Below are 17,956 nucleotides of genomic sequence, written 5' to 3' on the forward strand. Positions count from 1 at the left end.
CGAGTCTCCCATTGTAGTCAATGGGGTTCGTTACTTGAGTAGAGCTCTTGAATTTTACGAAAAGCTCGACTCGAATAACGCAGACCCGAGCATTTGGGTGCTCACTTATCTCTACTAACTACCATTCTGTGAGGATTGGACCCCAGTCTTGCTGGCCCATGACCATAAACTACCACTCATAGTTACACAAACTTGTAGTTTTAGCCACAGTTCTGACAATTCTCACCGAAAGCACTGACCTTTATCTCACCAGCCTCCGTTGCCTGCACCCAACAGATGGGTCTTCAGTTCCCTTGCTCTGCTCAGCTAGTGCAAACTGTTGTGGCTGATGGATACAGAGGTCAGTGCTTGTTGTAGGAGTTGTCAGCACAGGGGATAAAAATGCATGTTTGAGGTATAAAATGTCTAGGGGTGGAGAAAGATATCAACGGAGCAGATCATACGTGTACTACTGCAGACACAGTTGGCCATTTTCTAGCATGTGCATGACAAACTTTAGAAACCAAGTGATGCAACTACCATGTTTCCCCGAAAATAAAACACTGACTTATATTTGTTTTTGCCCCAAAAAGGGCACAGTGTCTTTTCGGGGGGGCTTTTACTTACCTGGTCCGCGGCGTCCCGATCCCCTGCATTATTATACCAAAACTATTATCCCAATAGAAGGAAGAAAAAGAAGTGATGTAACAGTATGAAATGCTACTGAATGAATAACAACTATTCCCAGTTTTTCCGAGGCAGCCTGTATGCGTAGACTAATGCTACAAACCTAATGAAATGTTATTCTAGGTACATATGACTTCTACAATAATGCATGCAAAAGAAGCTAGAAAACCAGTATGAAAACACCACATCAAAGTGCTACACAGCTGTGTCTGGGATACCTGTCAGCTACATTTATATAATCAAATGGTAGAGCTCCTTCCCACACGTCTTTACCATAATTTTATGGCCTGTCCTTTCTTGAAGGAGTTATTAACTAGTGTAGGCTGACATGTTACAGTGAAAGCTTCCAATTGGCTGTGAACGTTCATACATTCCAAGCAGTACAGTATGGAGCAATGAGGAAGGAGCAGGTAAATTACATTTCTGTACTAAACATTGTAACATCTCTATTTATCCTCTGGTAAATAAATAAAATTACAACAAAATGAATCAATGATGTATTTTACATGTCAATGCAGTTAATAATGCAAACCATACAAATGTATGAAGAGGATGTCCAAATTGAAACCGTTCTGCCAATACGCACACATTGATCAGCCATAAATTAAAACCATCTGTATAACATTGGTCGAGACACGAACTCCACAAAGGCTCTGAAGATGTCGCATAGTATTGTGTACCAAAAGATTAGTAGCAAATCCTTTAAATCCTGTAGGTTGTGAGATGTGGCTTCCATGGATCAGGCTTGTCTTCCAACACATTCCATAATGCTCGATCATATTGAAATCTGAGGAGTTGGAGGCAAAGTCATCATCTTGAATTTTTATATCAAGTTCTTCAAACTATTCCTGCACATTTTTTCCCATTTTGTTAGGGTGGGGGCATTATTCTGCTGCAAGAGGCCACTACCATTAGGGAATACTGCTGTCATGAAGATGTGTACTAAGTTTTCAATAATGTATAGGTAGGTGGTACATGTCAAAGTAACATCCACATGAATGCCAGAACCCAAGGTTTCCTGGCAGAACATTGTCCAGAGCATTACACTGCCTCCACCAACTTGTCTTCTTTCCATTCCGTATCCTCTATCTCCTTCCCATGTAAAAGAGGCACAAGCATACAGCCATCCAAATGATGAAAAATAGGTTGAGATTCAAAAGGTCAGTTATGATGCTCATTGAAGGCGATTCACCAATGGACATTAGTCAGAATGAGTACTGTGACCTGGCTGCAGCAATCTGTGATGAACTGTGTGTTTCGAGACCTTTTCTATCATAATCAGTGTTAAATCTTACAGCATTTTGTGCCACAGTAGCTCTTCTGTGAGATTGGAGCATATGTGCTAGTCTTCGCTCTCCATGCATAACAATGAATCTTTGGCACCCATGGATCCTTACTCCTGGCCAAGTTCCATGCTTCCAACACAACTTCACGACCTCACAATACACTCCGCAACTGTTATCATGGATTGGGGATGGGGGGGTGTATTTATCACACACAGTGTTCATAATTACAGTATCCTTCATCAGAAATGTCTAGAGAGAACAGACCCGTTTTTAGAAATATATTTCACCGTAGGGAACCACAAAAGGATAAAATGTAACTTTTATTGGTTTGTTTAGATAAAAGAAAAAGAAAATTTTTGTAAGTGATACAGTATTACTATGCTGATATAATAAAATAGGAGGTCTGATTTATTTATTAAATATTCTCACAGAGCCTAAATAATCCCTTTAAGAGAAAGATCTACATGAAGCATCTAATAATAGATGTTATGTCTCTTTAAATATATATGGGTAACTCCTAGACAGGAACCTACTATTTGCATATCATTCATGGTGGTGATATATACATTTTCTTGAGCCTGACATATATCCCTTCATAACAACAAAGGGCACGATACTCCCTTCAGAGTCATATACGGTTTAAGTGTGGATGAAACCCCAGTATTCTATATGTATCAAAAGTGAATACACAATTCTATTGAATCTGGGGACAAAGTATATGGACTCTAGAGCTTTGCCCATTATTAAACAACAGTAGTTGCTATCTTTAGGCAATACTAATAGTCTCCTTATATATTATATTATCTGGTGAACTGGATCACAGGGGGATTGTCTGTGACTAACTCTAAAACTGCAGAAGAAGGGAGAGAGAGAGAAGGGGAATAGTAATACTGTATCACTTTATCACGCACAAAAAGTTTCTTTTTCTTTTATCTAAACAAACCAATTAAAGTTACATTTTATCCTTTTGTGGTTCCCTACGGTGAAATATACTTTATTGACGGGAACTTAATTGCCTCGGTGATATACTTCTTTAGAAATAGCTGGATAGAATAGTATATAATACAGATTATGTGGAAAGAAGACAAGGGAAGCAACAACCTGGGAAAGTGGAGAAAACCAAATAAAAATAATGAAGACAAATTAAAACAAAGGATAAGCAGGTATATTAAACGTAAATATAATGCTGAATGATGAAATAGGTAATTAATAATTCATCAGTAAGTAAATAAAAGTTTCAGTAGTTAGTCTCTAATGTAATGTAATAGGGAGACTTATTGTCAGTAAAGGGAATGAATGTATGGCAGCACTTGCCCAAATGTCTATTGTTAGGCAGCAGTTTGCAGTGGGGGACCTTTTTCACCCTTCTTTCCTCTGAACTTTGCATAGTTTATTGACAGTTCAAACAATTACAATAAAAAAGAGCTATCCCTTCTTTAGCTGAAGAAATTGCATAAAAGATGAAGATTTTCAAACTGTGAAATTGGCCTAAAGGGATGTTATATTTACATTTCATAAAATGGGCACTTTTATAATGTTACAGACTGTGGCTATCAACTTTTGAAAATGTTTTTTGGCAATTTTATTGTAATACTAGCTTACCCGTCGCGCGTTGCTGCGAAGACAGACATACATTCGTTTTTATATATCTAGTGTAGTAATGCATAAAGGAAAAACAGACATACATACATTCATTTTTATATATATATATATAGATGACATCAGGAAGTGAGAGAATTAGATTCCGTACGTAAAATTTGGACACTAATTCTTTGGTGCTTAGAATTGAATAATCGAGTTGGGACCCATTAGCTTTTCCTATTTATGACATAATCCATGCTCGTGCCAAATTTCAAGTTTCTATGACATTGGGAAGTGAGAAAATTAGATTCCGTACGTAAAATTTGGACGCTAATTCTTTGGCGCTTAGAATTGAATAATCGAGTTGGAACCCATTAGCTTTTCCTATTTATGACATAATCAATGCTCGTGCCAAATTTCAAGTTTCTATGACATTGGGAAGTGAGAGAATTAGATTCCGTACGTAAAATTTGGACGCTATTTCTTTGGCGCTTAGAATTGAATAATCGAGTTGGGACCCATTAGCTTTTCCTATTTATGACATAATCAATGCTCGTGCCAAATTTCAAGTTTCTATGACATCAGAAAGTGAGAAAATTAGATTCCGTACGTAAAATTTGGACGCTATTTCTTTGGCGCTTAGAATTGAATAATCGAGTTGGGACCCATTAACTTTTCCTATTTATGACATAATCAATGTTCGTGCCAAATTTTAAGTTTCTATGACATTGGGAAGTGAGAGAATTAGATTCCGTACGTAAAATTTGGACGCTAATTCTTTGGCGCTTAGAATTGAATAAATTGGTTGGGACTCATTACCTTTTCCTATTTATGATATAATCAATGCTCGTGCCAAATTACATTGGGAAGTGAGAAAATTAGATTCCGTACGTAAAATTTGGACGCTAATTCTTTGGCGCTTAGAATTGAATAATCGAGTTGGGACCCTTGAACTTTTCCAATTTATGACACAATCAATGCTAGTGCCAAATTTTAAGTTTCTATGACTTCAGAAAGTGAAAAAATTAGATTCTGTACGTAAAATTTGGACGCTAATTCTTTGGCGCTTAGAATTGAATAATCGAGTTGGGACCCATTAGCTTTTCCTATTTATGACATAATCAATGTTCGTGCCAAATTTCAAGTTTCTATGACATTGGGAAGTGAGAGAATTAGTGGCAGTGATGGAAATCAAACGATCTACGTGGGGGGGGGGGAGCGTAACTGTCGACGACGCTCGCACGTGCGCCATTTATCGTAGGATAGTTTTACTACGCCTATAATCTTCCCAGGAGTGTACTCAACAACTTCCCAAAGTTTCATGGCGATCGGATGAATGGTGTAGTAGCGCATAAAAGGACAAACAGACACACAGACAGACAGACAGACACGCATACATTCAATTTTATATATATAGATAAAGATGTGATATGAAGTGTATCCCACCTGTAGGAGGGTTTCGACTCAATATTAGTAAGAATGGTCATAAGAGAAAACCGTATTTAGGGCAGGAATCCAATAACGTGAACATCATGTTGAAGCGTAAGATCTACATAATGTGAAAGATTGCTCGTGATGGAGATAATGCCCGAAATTGTATGCCTGTCAGTCAGGTGGGTTAAGTTGGTCTTTGTGAGCTTTAGGAAGGTGGTGGATCGAAAGACGGGAAGTTATGATTAGGAAATCTCTCTCCTTATCCCTTATCAAATATGGCAATAGATTCGATATTCTAAGAAAACGTGGGACGTATTGGATTAGGAAATGCAACATACTACTTGGAAAACATTCATGACCGATATGTGATTAAGATTTCACCACTATATTAACTTTCCTCCCTTTGACCATTCCAAAATAAAATTTTCCCTCCCCTGCTTGTTGCTCCTTTGTCCTTTTCCCCACATATTTATATTATATAGTACTCTATGCAGCTATTTCTCAAGAAGGGTCAGTGTCCCCAAACTGCATCATATTGCTGGTTGTTAAGCAATTAGTAAAGAACCATTGGGTAATCCCTTTGCCTAAATGTGCCTTATACTATAAAGGTTGCCTCTATGGTCTATATTTTTCTTTCTTTCGCGATAGGCCTTTTGCTCGGGTGATAGTTCAATTCAAATCAGTTGCATGAGGCAGTCACCAGGAATGGTTTTCAGTTAGCAGATATGCCTTGTGAAGAGTTAATTTATGGGATTTCTAGCCTTCTTAGGCCTCGGACACACGGGCGATTTTTCTGGCGATTTGCGCATGCGATCGCCGATTTTATAGAACCATTGCTTTGCAATGGTATCGGACACATGAGCGCTTTTTATGCGCTCGTCCGATTAATTATAGAACAGAAATCGCAGATCGCGCCGATCTGCGATTCCTGTTCTTCTCTATATGCGCTCAATTGGGCCGGCGGCAGCAGCGCCGACTCCATTGAGAACATATACTACACAAATCATTCTCCTCTGCCACAGCTGTAACAGCTGTGGCAGAGAAGAATGATGTTTGCCCATTGAATTCAATGGAGCCGGCAATACAGCTGGCTCCATTGAAAGCAATGGGCTGCCGGCGATCGCAGGATGAATTTTCGGGAAGGGCTTAAAAATATAAGCCCTTCCCTGAAAATTATCCAAAAATGTGTAAAAAGTAAAAAAGAATATATACTCACCTTGTCCCGGCAGACGGAGTTCAGCCGCGGCTGGCCGGCCGTTCTCCTGAACTGCAGTGAGTAGTATTTAGCAGGCGGGGATTTTAAATCCCCGCCTGCTGAATGAGCTGCCTCTGATTGGTGAGGGCTGTGACCAATCAGAGGCAGCTCTCACTCACCCATTCATGAATGGGTGAGTGAGTGCTGCCTCTGATTGGCTCAGCGCAGGGACCAATCAGGGGCAACTCTCAGCTGTCATTCAATAGTTGAGAGCTGCCCCTGATTGGTCCCTGTGCTGAGCCAATCAGAGGCAGCACTCACCCATTCATGAATTCGTGAATGGGTGAGTGAGAGCTGCCTCTGATTGGTGAGGGCTGTGACCAATCAGAAGCAGCTCATTCAGCAGGCGGGGATTTTAAATCCCCGCCTGCTGAATACTACTCATAGCAGTTCAGGAGAACTGCCGGCCGGCCGCGGCTGAACTCGGTCTGCCGGGACGAGTCGAGTATATATTTTTTTTCACTTTTTACACATTTTTGGATGATTTTCAGGGAAGGGCTTATATTTTTAAGCCCTTCCCGAAATTCATCCTGAGATCGCCCGCAGCCCATTGCTTTCAATGGAGCCGGCTGTATTGCCGGCTCCATTGAATTCAATGGGCTGGACAGCGCTCCACTTCTCGGGTCTGTTTCAAAGGAAACGCGGCTAGGAGCAGATTTTTCGGGCCCGGTCACGCGATTTGCGGATGCGCATCCGTCATGCGATCCGCAAATCGCGGCAAAAAACGCCCCTGTGACCGAGGCCTTAATGTGTTTGAGACCAGCAGTTGTGCTGTGTTGAGGTAGGGTTGGTACACAGTCCCATACAATGTTTAACTCTATTCAACTACTGTTCTAATCCACACCATGGCAGGAACCACTCACCTAAGTAAAGAGAGAAACAACAATCCATTATTACTTTAAGAGATGAAGATCAATCAATCCAGAAAATTGCAAGATTTTTGAAGCCACTCACGTTTAGCCATGAAAACATTAAAAGCTATGACAAAATTGGCCCTCATGACTGCCCCAGAAAAGAAGACCAAGTGTTACCTCTGCTTCAGAGAATAAGTTCATTAGAGTTGTCAGCCTGAGAAACTGCAAATTAACAGCAGATTTGAGACCATGTAAATGTTTCACAGTAATCAAGTACCTGACTAGAGATGAGCGAGTATACTCGGTAAAGGCAATTGCTCGAGCGAGCATTGCCGTAATCGAGTACCTGCCCGCTCGAGATGATACGTTCGGGTGCCGGCGGCGGGCAGGGAGCTGCGGGGGAGAGCGGAGCGGAGATCTCTTCCTCCCTCTCTCCCCCCCACTCCCTCCTGCTGACAGCCGCTACTCACCGCTCCCCCGCGCCGGCACCCGAACGTTTCATCTTGAGCGGGCAGGTACTCAATAAAGGCAATGCTCGCTCAAGCAATTGCCTTTACCGAGTATACTCGCTCATCTCTATACCTGACACATCTCATGATCATCTTTTAAGTGTAAACTGAAATAATCAAGCCTTTGGGGTCAAATTGCTACAAAGAAGCCACTACTGAGAAACATCAACAAAAAGAAAATTGCTTTGGCCAAGAAATACTAGGATGGGACATTAGACTAGTGGAAATCTGTACTTTGGTCTAATGAGTCATTTAAGATTTTTGGTTCTAATTGCAATGTCTGTTAGGTGCAGAAAAGCTAAGTAGATGGTTTCAACATGCGTGGTTCCCAATGATGTAGGACAGTGGTGGCGAACCTATGGCACGAGTGCCAGAGGCGGCACGCAGAGCCCTCCCTGCTGGCACGTGCCGCTGTCGGCTGTTCACCACTCTAGTAAATACCGGCAGGGGCCGCGGCTACCTGAGGAGAAGAAGTGTCGGCAGCGGAGGCATCACGAGAGGCTGGGGCGGCGGCAGCAGCACATGCAGCACCGGCGAGATGAGGACAGGAAGCTGCAGCGGCGGGACCAGAGTCGCTGGCAGCGGACACTGAAGGGAGCGGCGGTGGCACCAGGACACTGAATGCTGGTGGCAGCACCACACCCGCTGGCAGCGGGCACTGCAGGAGAGGTCAGCATATGCATTTAATTTTGCTTTTCATTTCACCTGGCCTGGATTTTCCAGTGAGGCTTACATATAATGGAGGGCCGCTGTGGGATGTCACTATTCTACTAGAGGCCGCTGTGGGATGTCACTATTCTATGAGGGGCCGCTGTGGGGGTGTTAATATTCTACTAGGGGCTGCCGTGGGGTGTCACTATTTTATTGGCGGGGCTGCCGTGGGGTGGTCACTATTCTACTGGGGGCCTCCATGGGGTGGTCACTATTCTACCGGGGGCCTCCGTGGACCTCAACACACACTTCCAGTGCCGTGTCAGGTGAGATGGCCTCTACATCCACCCAACCTAAGCCCAAATGAGATTATCTAGGGTGCACTGGACCACAGAGTAGATGAAAAACAGTTAATAACCTTTAAGAACTCCTTCAAGACTACTGGAAAACCATTCCAGGTGACTACTTTCAGGAAGTATTGCCAAGGCTGTGCAAAGATGTCATGAACGCAAAGGGGGACTACTTTGAATAATCTAAAATATACAACATATTATGGTTTAATACTTTTTTGTTACTACTTAAATCCATATGTATACCTTCATAGTTTTTATGTTTTCAATAGGAATCCACAATATGAGCAAAAAAAAAACAAAACATGGAATGAAAGGATGTGTCCAAACTTGTGACCAAAACCATATATAAAATTCAAACGTTTTAGAACATCTCAATTTTTTCAGTTACTTTCTACATCAACAGTTCAAATCCAGCAAATAACGTGAAATGCCTCAAAAAGAAGTTAAAAACCTAAAAATATTCAGAAATTTTAACCTAAAACGCAACAGTATTCTGAATTTATGATTTTAACTAATGGACTATTTTCAGGGAACACAACAAGTACAGCTGCTCTGCGGCAAAGAAAGCAAATTATAGTTTGAAATTAGATGCAAACTACTCCTACAGGTGCTCAACTTTTGTAGATTACTTTCAAACTCTCCAATTCTATAGAACCAGTGTTGTAACAGACTGCATAACAACACCCTATAGGGCAGGATTTGGACAGTTTTATTTCTTGAGGACACAGCACATTGCTATCATATTGGCAAGAAGGCAATTAACCAAAGAAAACAGACAGATAACTGTTAGAAGTGTAGGTCTGTCTAATAGAGAAATTACCTAGAAAGCCAAGGTCACAGTTAGTGCCATTTTTTGTACCTTAAAAAGGCACTTGAAACCTGGAGGAAACTCACAAGAAGAGTTCTGGCAGACCAAAGGCCACTACAAAATCAGATGTCAAGTTTTTGAGAGTCAACCATTTGTGTGATTGGCACCTCACAACACAAAATCTGCAAGCAGTCTAATGCAGCCAAAAAATATACACGTTTCCATCTCAACTGTGAAGAAGAGACTTCTATTTGCAGGTTTGACAGGTAGAGTATCAGTAACAAAGCCACTGCTGAGCACCTCCAATGGACAACCGAAGAGTGAAAAAAGTTCTTATGGACCAATGAATCAAAATTTTACACCTTTTTACATCACACAGGGATTTGTGCGCGTAAGGTAAGTGAAAGGATGGTTCCTGGGTGTGTGACACTAACTGTCAGAGGTTGAGGAGGATCTAGAGTTGGCAACTTGCACAGAGTGAATGGCACGCAGGACAAAAATGACACAGCATTTTGAAACACTATGCAAAACTCTCTGGTGCACACCTAGCTAGTGGTGAGTTCAAATTACAGCAAGACAACGATCCAAAACATACTTCTAGGTTATGTAAGAACTACTTAAGAAGACTATAAGAAGCCAGTAGGCTTCCATGAATGGTATGGCCTGCCCAGTCTCCAAACTTAAACCCCATTTAGATTGTTTGGGATGAAATTGACAGAAGGCCGAAGGCAAAACAACCTAAAAGTGCAGCACATTTGTGGGAACTTCTGCAAAAATGTTGAGAAGATATATAGGATAGGAGAGAGCGAGAGATTTACACACATACATACCGTGTCCCAAAAATACGTATACACACTTTAATAGTGGTTATATATGATCTTTTTTAACAATCAGAATTGAATATACAGTGGTATCTCGGGATGCGAGTACCTCAGCTTGCGAGTTTGACTTGTGAGCAGGCGCTCTCCCGAATTTTTGCGCTGGTTTACGAGCAAAAATTTGGGGTACGAGCCTGCTTGCAAGTTAAAAAATCTTGCAAGCTGAGGCTCAGGAGGGCAGGATCTATACTCACCTGTCGCTGGCGTTTCAGCCTCGCGATGGTCTGCGACGCTGCTGCAAGCTGTCACTCCCTCCTCCACACCGCAACAGAGCATTGCTTTCTGGCTGCAAGGCTTGAATGCCCCACCTCCAGCAAGCAAATGCTCTGATTGGTTAACTCAGCGCCGTGTCAGCCAATGAAAGCTGGCGCTGGGTTAACCGATCACAGTCATTCAATGACATCATTGAATGGCTGTGATTGGTTAACTCAGCACTGCATCAGCCAATAAAAGCCGGCGCTGGGTTAACCAATCAGTCATTCAATGACATCATTGAATGGCTGTGATTGGTTAACCCAGCGCCGGCTTTCATTGGCCAACGTGGCACTGAGTTAACCTATCAGAGCATTAGCTTGCTGGAGGCGGGGCATTCAAGCCCTGCATCCAGAAAGCAATGCTCTGTGTCGGCGTGGAGGAGGGAGCGACAGCCTGCAGCAGAACCGCAGATTATCGGGGGATCGCCGGCGGTAGGTGATTATTGATTTCTTTTTTTTTTAACTTGTAGTTAGTTTCCCCATTGAAATGCATTGGAACGCATTAATGGCATTTCAATGGGGAAAAGTGCTTTGACTTACGAGTTTTTCGGCTTAAAACCTCAGTCTCGGAACAGATTAAATTTGTATGTCAAGGCACCCTTGTATATATGGCGGAAAGATGTACTATTATCCTGTCTCTAAATGGCAGGGACATGCTTGACTTTCGAGCAGCAATGTTTGGCAGTATTTTGTCAAAATCAAGAGTGCCTAGATGTTAATTGTGACAACTTTGAGCACCTAATATGATTGCAGAAGTCAGACAGCTATCTGCTGAGGTCTATATTAATCCAGTAGTAAAGCTTCTATGTAGATATTTTTCACATGGAAGCGTGGGTCCATTTTTTGGGACGCCCTATATACATACACACACGTCCAACATGTAGACAAATATATTTCTGCTGCGCACTTGACAAAAAGAAGAGTGAGTGGACTGATGAGGCCTAAAGCTGTACAACTGATAAAAGCTACTTCTATTTAGATTGTGAAATGAGCATTTGTCCGCGCCATCTTTAATAAATAATGCATATATGAAAAGGTAATAAAGCTGTGCAACATATGGGCAAGGTGAGAAAATAGTATGCACAGGATATTTAATAAATTTCCAATACATTTCAAGCTATGTTTCCATTTAAGGCCCAGAACTCTCACTTTTTTCTCATTACAATCTTCACACAAGGACAGATGGCCAGTTGTCAGCATCCATGAATAATAAAAATGAGAGCAGATTTCGATGTGAGCGGGATGCAAACTATGAGCTGATATGTGATACTGAGACATAAAAGTGTCACACAACGGAGATGTTATAAAAGTGGCACGCTTGGCGTTACTACTAAAAAAAACACTTTATTTTACATATTTCCAAACATAAAAAGCATATAGATTGTTCCAGGAAAAAAAAGTCCACAATGCTATGAGCCATTAGAAAGCTTTAGAAGTCTAGAGGTTTCTTCCAACCTAAAAAGGAACAGAGTTAGGAACATGATTAGAACACGAGCGGCACAAATAAACCACTGATGGATATATCACATGGCGGAGCTGATCTAGAATGGCTACATTACCAGCTATACTGTACAGGTTACTTATAGGTTATGTCATCTGATGCCTCTAACAAGTGTTAACCGGCCAGATGGTGCGGTATTCCATTCAGGGATGCTCTCTGCAAGTACAGTAAATGGCATCGCATGTCCTTACTGTAATAAATCCTGTCTTACACACGGTTAACCGTGAGGACAGCTATAGATCGTTCCTCAAGTTGTATTTCTTACTTACATTTGAGTCAATCTGTCCATTCTTTGTTTTGTGCTTTCCTGTGGATATAAATATATATATATGGGTTATAATTTTACATGTTGAAAAAAGAAAAACAATTATGTACATTATATATAAAATATAAATGACTGGGACATGTTGTGGTTCTAGCTGAAAAAATAAATTAAAAAGGCACAGATATAGCAGGGCTTAAAGGGGTATTTCGGTTCCAGAAAGTTGTCCCCTATCCACAAGATAGGGGGTAACTGGCTGATCAGTAGCGGTCCGACCACTGGGACCCCCGCTGATCATGAGAATTTACCAACTTGGGAATCTTCAGTGTTCTTACTGAAATTTATAGAGCACAGTGCGCCGGCTGGAGCCTCCGCTCCTTCCTACTTCGGAGGATGACTGGGCCCCCATTCTTGTGATCAGTGGGGGTCCCAATGGTCAGACTCCCGTGGATCAGCTAGTAATCCCCTATCCTTTGGAAAGGGGATAGCTTACTAGTATCAGAATACCACTTTAATTTGAATTTAAATGTGTATCTTCCTATTTAAATGGACACTAACTGTTCACACAGCTTAAGCTCACTAACATAGTTTTAACACTCAAATCAAGTTTGAAGTGGCTACTACTAGGGGTCCCCTTTCCAGCACCTTTGCAATCCACTGCCTGTGGTTAAGCATTTGGTTTCTCTAGTAACAGGGGTAAAGGGACAATTCTAGTTATTACATACAACAGACGGGTGGGCATTCAGATGCTGCCTTGCAGCTGGGCTATTGCAAAGCAGTAGGTGTGGTGTTGGAGAGAAAGTCTTGGCCAATACAGTACTGGAAGAATGGCTGGCTTAGGACACCACCGCCTGTAAGTGGACGAATGTTCATACACTTAGGGAGATAAGCAGTAGCCACACAACTCTGGCGACGGCTTGTTTCTTGTGGAAAAATAGGATCGAATGGTGAAATTCAAAAATCACCAAACCTCCTTCCACCCCGCCCCCCCCTTTCCCTCCCAAACATCATCGTAGAGCCCCACTGTTATCAGCATGGTCAGACATGGTTTACCCACTCTATAGTGACATAATTAACAGTACAACATGCACAACAGTAAGTACCTGAGTAAAAGGCAGTGGCCTCATGGGAAACCGTGGGTTTTGCAGTCATAATAAACAAAGTTATCATAGACCTAATAAAACTCCTGTAACAATAGTTCTAACATACTAATGTAAATGGCAACAAACACTAAGACTACATTCACACGACAGAATCCGATGCAGGTTTTTCGGTGTGGATTCTGCCTTTAAAAACACTGTCAGAAATCTGTGGCTAAGCTATGAATTTCTACCTCAAATTTTGCAAAATTTAGCCCTGTGAATGGAAATCTGCATGCATAATTTCCAACACAACTCTACAAAGATCCGCGTTGAGAAGGGACATGTCACTTCTCAACACATAGTTGCGTCGAAAATTCCACATGTGGATTTTGCCCATTCACAGGGCTAAAGTCATAGCTAAACCACAGATTTCTGCTGCTGGTTTTTTAGATAGATTCCACGCTTGTGTCCTTTGTGTGAACAAGCCCTAAAATAAGTAGCAAAAAATCTACCCAAAAAAATAATTATAAGTACCCTTTTACACAGGCCAGTACTAACGATTGTTCAAGGTGATCATCACCCCCTGTAAAAATGTGTTTCCAATGCCACAACATAAGCATGGGTCAAGGGGCAGATCTTTATGGATTAGTTATTAGGCTCTGTTCACATCTGCCTCAGAGACTGAGTCAGAGGCAGACAAAATAGCGTAGGAAACACAGCGGACCTCATTATAGTCAACAGGGGTCAGCTGGTGCAGTTCATGTCCACATGATGGCAATTCTGTAATTCCTGTTGTTCTGCTGCCCTAACAGAGCAGAAAAATGGTAATGAAGAGGAGAGCCTAAAGGCCCATTTACACGTAATAATTCTCGCTCTTACATTAATACAAACAATCGAAAATGAGCGATAACCGTTACATGTTAACACTGGCATTATGCAATTTTGTTTGAACAATGATTTTAAGGTGAACTTAAAATCCATTGTTCAGCCATTGAGACAAAGTATCTCTCACTAGACCACAGGCTGTTATCTCCATAGGAGTTGGCAGATAACATTGTAATCAGCCAGCAGCCATGAGCAGAACAATACAGTTGTTTGCACAGCTGGGCGTGTGCAGAGTCCAGTGTGTGATTAATCAAACAGCTCCTGTTTGAAAATGATAAAGTGTTAATTCCATGCAAATTGATCGCAAAATCTTGCAGCCATTTGAAAGATTATCTTTGCGTGTAAAGGGGCCTAAAGTCATTCGTTTCTTTTCTAAACTAACAGAATAGCAGCTCAGCAGTGTTAAAGCAGTATTCCCATCTGAAGAACTTATGGCACATCCATAGATGCTGATCTTCACTTGCTAATGCATTGAGACCACCAAACGTCTGCTTGTTGTTCTGCCACCTTTCTATTAAAGCCAAAGCAGCTAGTGGTCATTTTGCGTGGGAACATCCACTAATGGTTATGTTAATTCAAAAAGGAAAAAACTCTTTTAAGGAGTTAAAAAGGTTACATTTAGACCTTGCAGAACTGCTACATAGATCCCTGCAATTATGATATTGGGGCGATATGTAATATTGTGTTTAATTGCAGTCATACTTAAGGGGTTTTCCAGGGAAATACATTTGATAACCTATCCTATCCTAAGATATGTCATCGATAGTTGATCAGCTGGGGTCCATCGCACGGGACCCCGGCTGATCAGCTAACCAAGTGCCTGCTGGAAGCGCTGAAATACATTGAGGTCTGAGCAGAAGCCACTGCTCTGACCCCTGTGTAGTGGCTGGTGACTGTAACTGCAGTCGCAGCTCTCATTAAAACCGATGGGATCTGTGAACTGACAGCAGATGCCTGATTAGCTGATCGCTGGGGTCCCAAGCAATTGACCCCAGTTGATCAACTATTGAGGACATAGCATGAGAATAGCTCATCAATATTACTTCCCTGGAACCCCCCCCCCCCTTTAAGTAGACGTCATCATTTCAATAAAAACTTTATATAGGCTAATAGGAAAAGCGCATATTTATCTTATTAGGTAAAAATGCCTCTTTCTCCACTTATAATCCACTCCTCCTCCCTCTGCCTCTTTTACTGATCATTCATTCTCAATTCACCGCCAAAATGCATCTTGGCGGTGAATTGCTGGGCAAGCTGGATCAGCTCACTGAGGGATCAGTTTACATGCTGCCACTAGAAGCCTATGTAAAAGGGGAGAGGGAGGAAGAAGCAGCTGCAAAGAGAAATAGAAGCAGAGTGACACACAGATGCTCACATACGACAGCTAATCCTAAAAAGTCACCTGAAATAAAGTACGCTTTAATTTTCATGTTTTGATTAGAGTTATACTAATATAAGTTCCACTTGTCATTTAGGCCTTCAAAGTTGAAAGGGTTTACAGGCAAAGCATACGTTACAATTAGTCTCTATTAACAAACAACAGGCTAACCAGTAGGCATTACAGATCCTCTACAATCACTAAAGCCTGCGTGTTCTTTTGACCCTGAGATGGAATTCCCCCAAGCATTCGGCAGTCCTGCCTACCCTCGAGTCTTCTGTCAGGTTGCAATAATTCACATCAATAGTTGCGGGAGAGGAGTCGGCAGATAGCAGAGAACTGTATCCAGACGACTGATGATTGCCTTCTGGAAGATCTGCCTTGATGTTCAAACCTGTGAAGAAAGATCCATTATTAAATAACCTTTGTCTATTTACAGGGTCAGCCATCACACAACGTGATGTACTGCTGCCGATGAGATACACTGTTTAGATAGAGTCCTGGATCCAACTGGAGATCCCCTGCCGTTCTCATCACTAAATTATAGACACAGAAGGCAATACCAAGTGACCCAGACAGCACAAAATCCAAACTTCTAACCTCAAGAATGTGCTGCTGATCAACGAGGGAGATAAGAAAACCGCTGTGTACTCATAGATAAACATTACGGCATTGTTTGCTCTAAGGGCGACATAGTAGTTTCACATATTAAAACATTGCAAAAAACATTTAAAACACAAATGCAAAAATAGCATTCATATATCTGCAGTTCTCATATCCTGGTAGATTTCTCCTTCCAACCAGTAGATGGCAGTAGAGCTACGTGATGGATAAATCACTGGTCAAGTTTCAAAGAAAGGACATAAAAGGCAGAATTTTACCCCCTAACAGTAAAATGGACAATAAAACCAAAACAGTTTTCAACAAGCCTAGAACATTCTAATAGATCCTGGATATGGTAAAGTATTACAAGAGAGATAATACCTAAAAAAAAAAACACATTATGGGGTCAGTGGTGTAAATAAGAACACGGTTTGGGTACGTTTACAGCTGAAATGGGGCAGATTGTAAGCAGTGAGAAAGCTGCACCAATGGTAAGGTGTTTGTTGCGGAACCGCAGCACATTTCACCCTTTCAAGTTATAGTGTGAAATCCGCTGCAGACCTGCATCTATAGCCATACCAATGGTGCCCATTCTGATAGAAAATCTGCAGCAAAACCTATTGTGTGAACGTACCTTTTACACAAACTGGAGAATAGTATGGTTACAATGTACTGCAGATGTGTTGTTAGTGACTGGATATAGAGAAGACACGTCATTGGCTGGATTTTGTAGATTTTGGGTGAGCCCTTCTGATACTGGTGACTCCACCGGTAAACCGAGAAGGACTGATAATGCCCAGGTAAAGCAATCATAGGCAATACTGCCCCCCCCCCCCCCCCCCGAAGCTGGGAGCTGCGGTCTACGGCTACTAAACAGGGGTCCTGACTAAATGGGGTAAGGGGCTGTGTGAACCACACCACCAGTTCCTGGTATATATGAAGCCGCATTAGACCGCTGTGGACCAGTTTGATTTTTTGGTAGTAAGGCAATAAGAACTCTTATAGACATCAATATAGAACAAGCCAAAAAGTTTGTAGACACAAACCAAACTTCTCGGCCGGCTGGCTACCGGCTATTTGTTAAGGTGGATCTCTCAGCTGAATATATGAGGGGGTACCCAAAAGAAACAGGAATCTTCTAATGGTGGGGTGTTACTAGTACCGGCTTCTGTTGGAGAGGTCTGTAGACCCTTTTGAGGCGGTGGGTCATCTGACGCTGTTGGGTAAGGTTGTGGTCGGCTCCCTTTTGAGGAAAAAAAAAAAGGAAGCTGCCATGCTTACAAATGGTTCTCCTGATTCACACAAGGTGAAAGGTCACAATGTACGGAGGAAACGTCCTGGTTTTTGGCAAACGGGGGACTGGTTCTTCCATCGTGACAACACACCTGCCCACACAGTCCGGAATGTTAAGCAGTTTTTGACTAAATTGGTATGGCACCCTTTCCTCACTGACTGTATTCACCCAATCTTGTTCTGTGCAACTTTTTTTTTTTTTTATTTCCTCGGGTTAAAAGAAACCTCAAAAGAGGAAAATGTTTTACTGAGAAGGTGAAACAAAACAGCACAAGTACTAAAAGACATCCATAACGACACGTTTAAAAAAATGCTTTGAGCAGTAAAAAAGCCTTTATTGCTGGACTATGGAGGAGACCGAAGTTTAAAAATGTACAAATAAATAGATTATTTTTAATAAATGAATTCCTGTCTCTTTTGGGT

At 41.8% G+C, this 17,956-nt stretch overlaps 1 protein-coding gene across 2 annotated transcripts in view; it reads right to left on the bottom strand.

Moving 5' to 3' along the window:
- Positions 1-11,625: 11,625 nt before the first annotated feature.
- Positions 11,626-17,956, bottom strand: part of CEP44 (centrosomal protein 44) — a 38,673-nt gene continuing 32,342 nt past the window's right edge. For both annotated transcript variants that reach the window (XM_066573517.1, XM_066573518.1), the window contains exons 9-11: positions 15,904-16,031; positions 12,300-12,337; positions 11,626-11,984 (exon numbers count right to left, since the gene is read on the bottom strand). In XM_066573517.1, coding sequence (XP_066429614.1) covers positions 11,939-11,984; positions 12,300-12,337; positions 15,904-16,031 — 212 coding nt within the window. In that variant the 3' untranslated portion in view covers positions 11,626-11,938. The remainder of the gene's footprint in view (positions 11,985-12,299; positions 12,338-15,903; positions 16,032-17,956) is intronic.

The sequence above is a fragment of the Eleutherodactylus coqui genome, chromosome 7 (assembly GCF_035609145.1).
Source record: "Eleutherodactylus coqui strain aEleCoq1 chromosome 7, aEleCoq1.hap1, whole genome shotgun sequence".
Classification (NCBI taxonomy): Eukaryota; Metazoa; Chordata; class Amphibia; order Anura; family Eleutherodactylidae; genus Eleutherodactylus; species Eleutherodactylus coqui.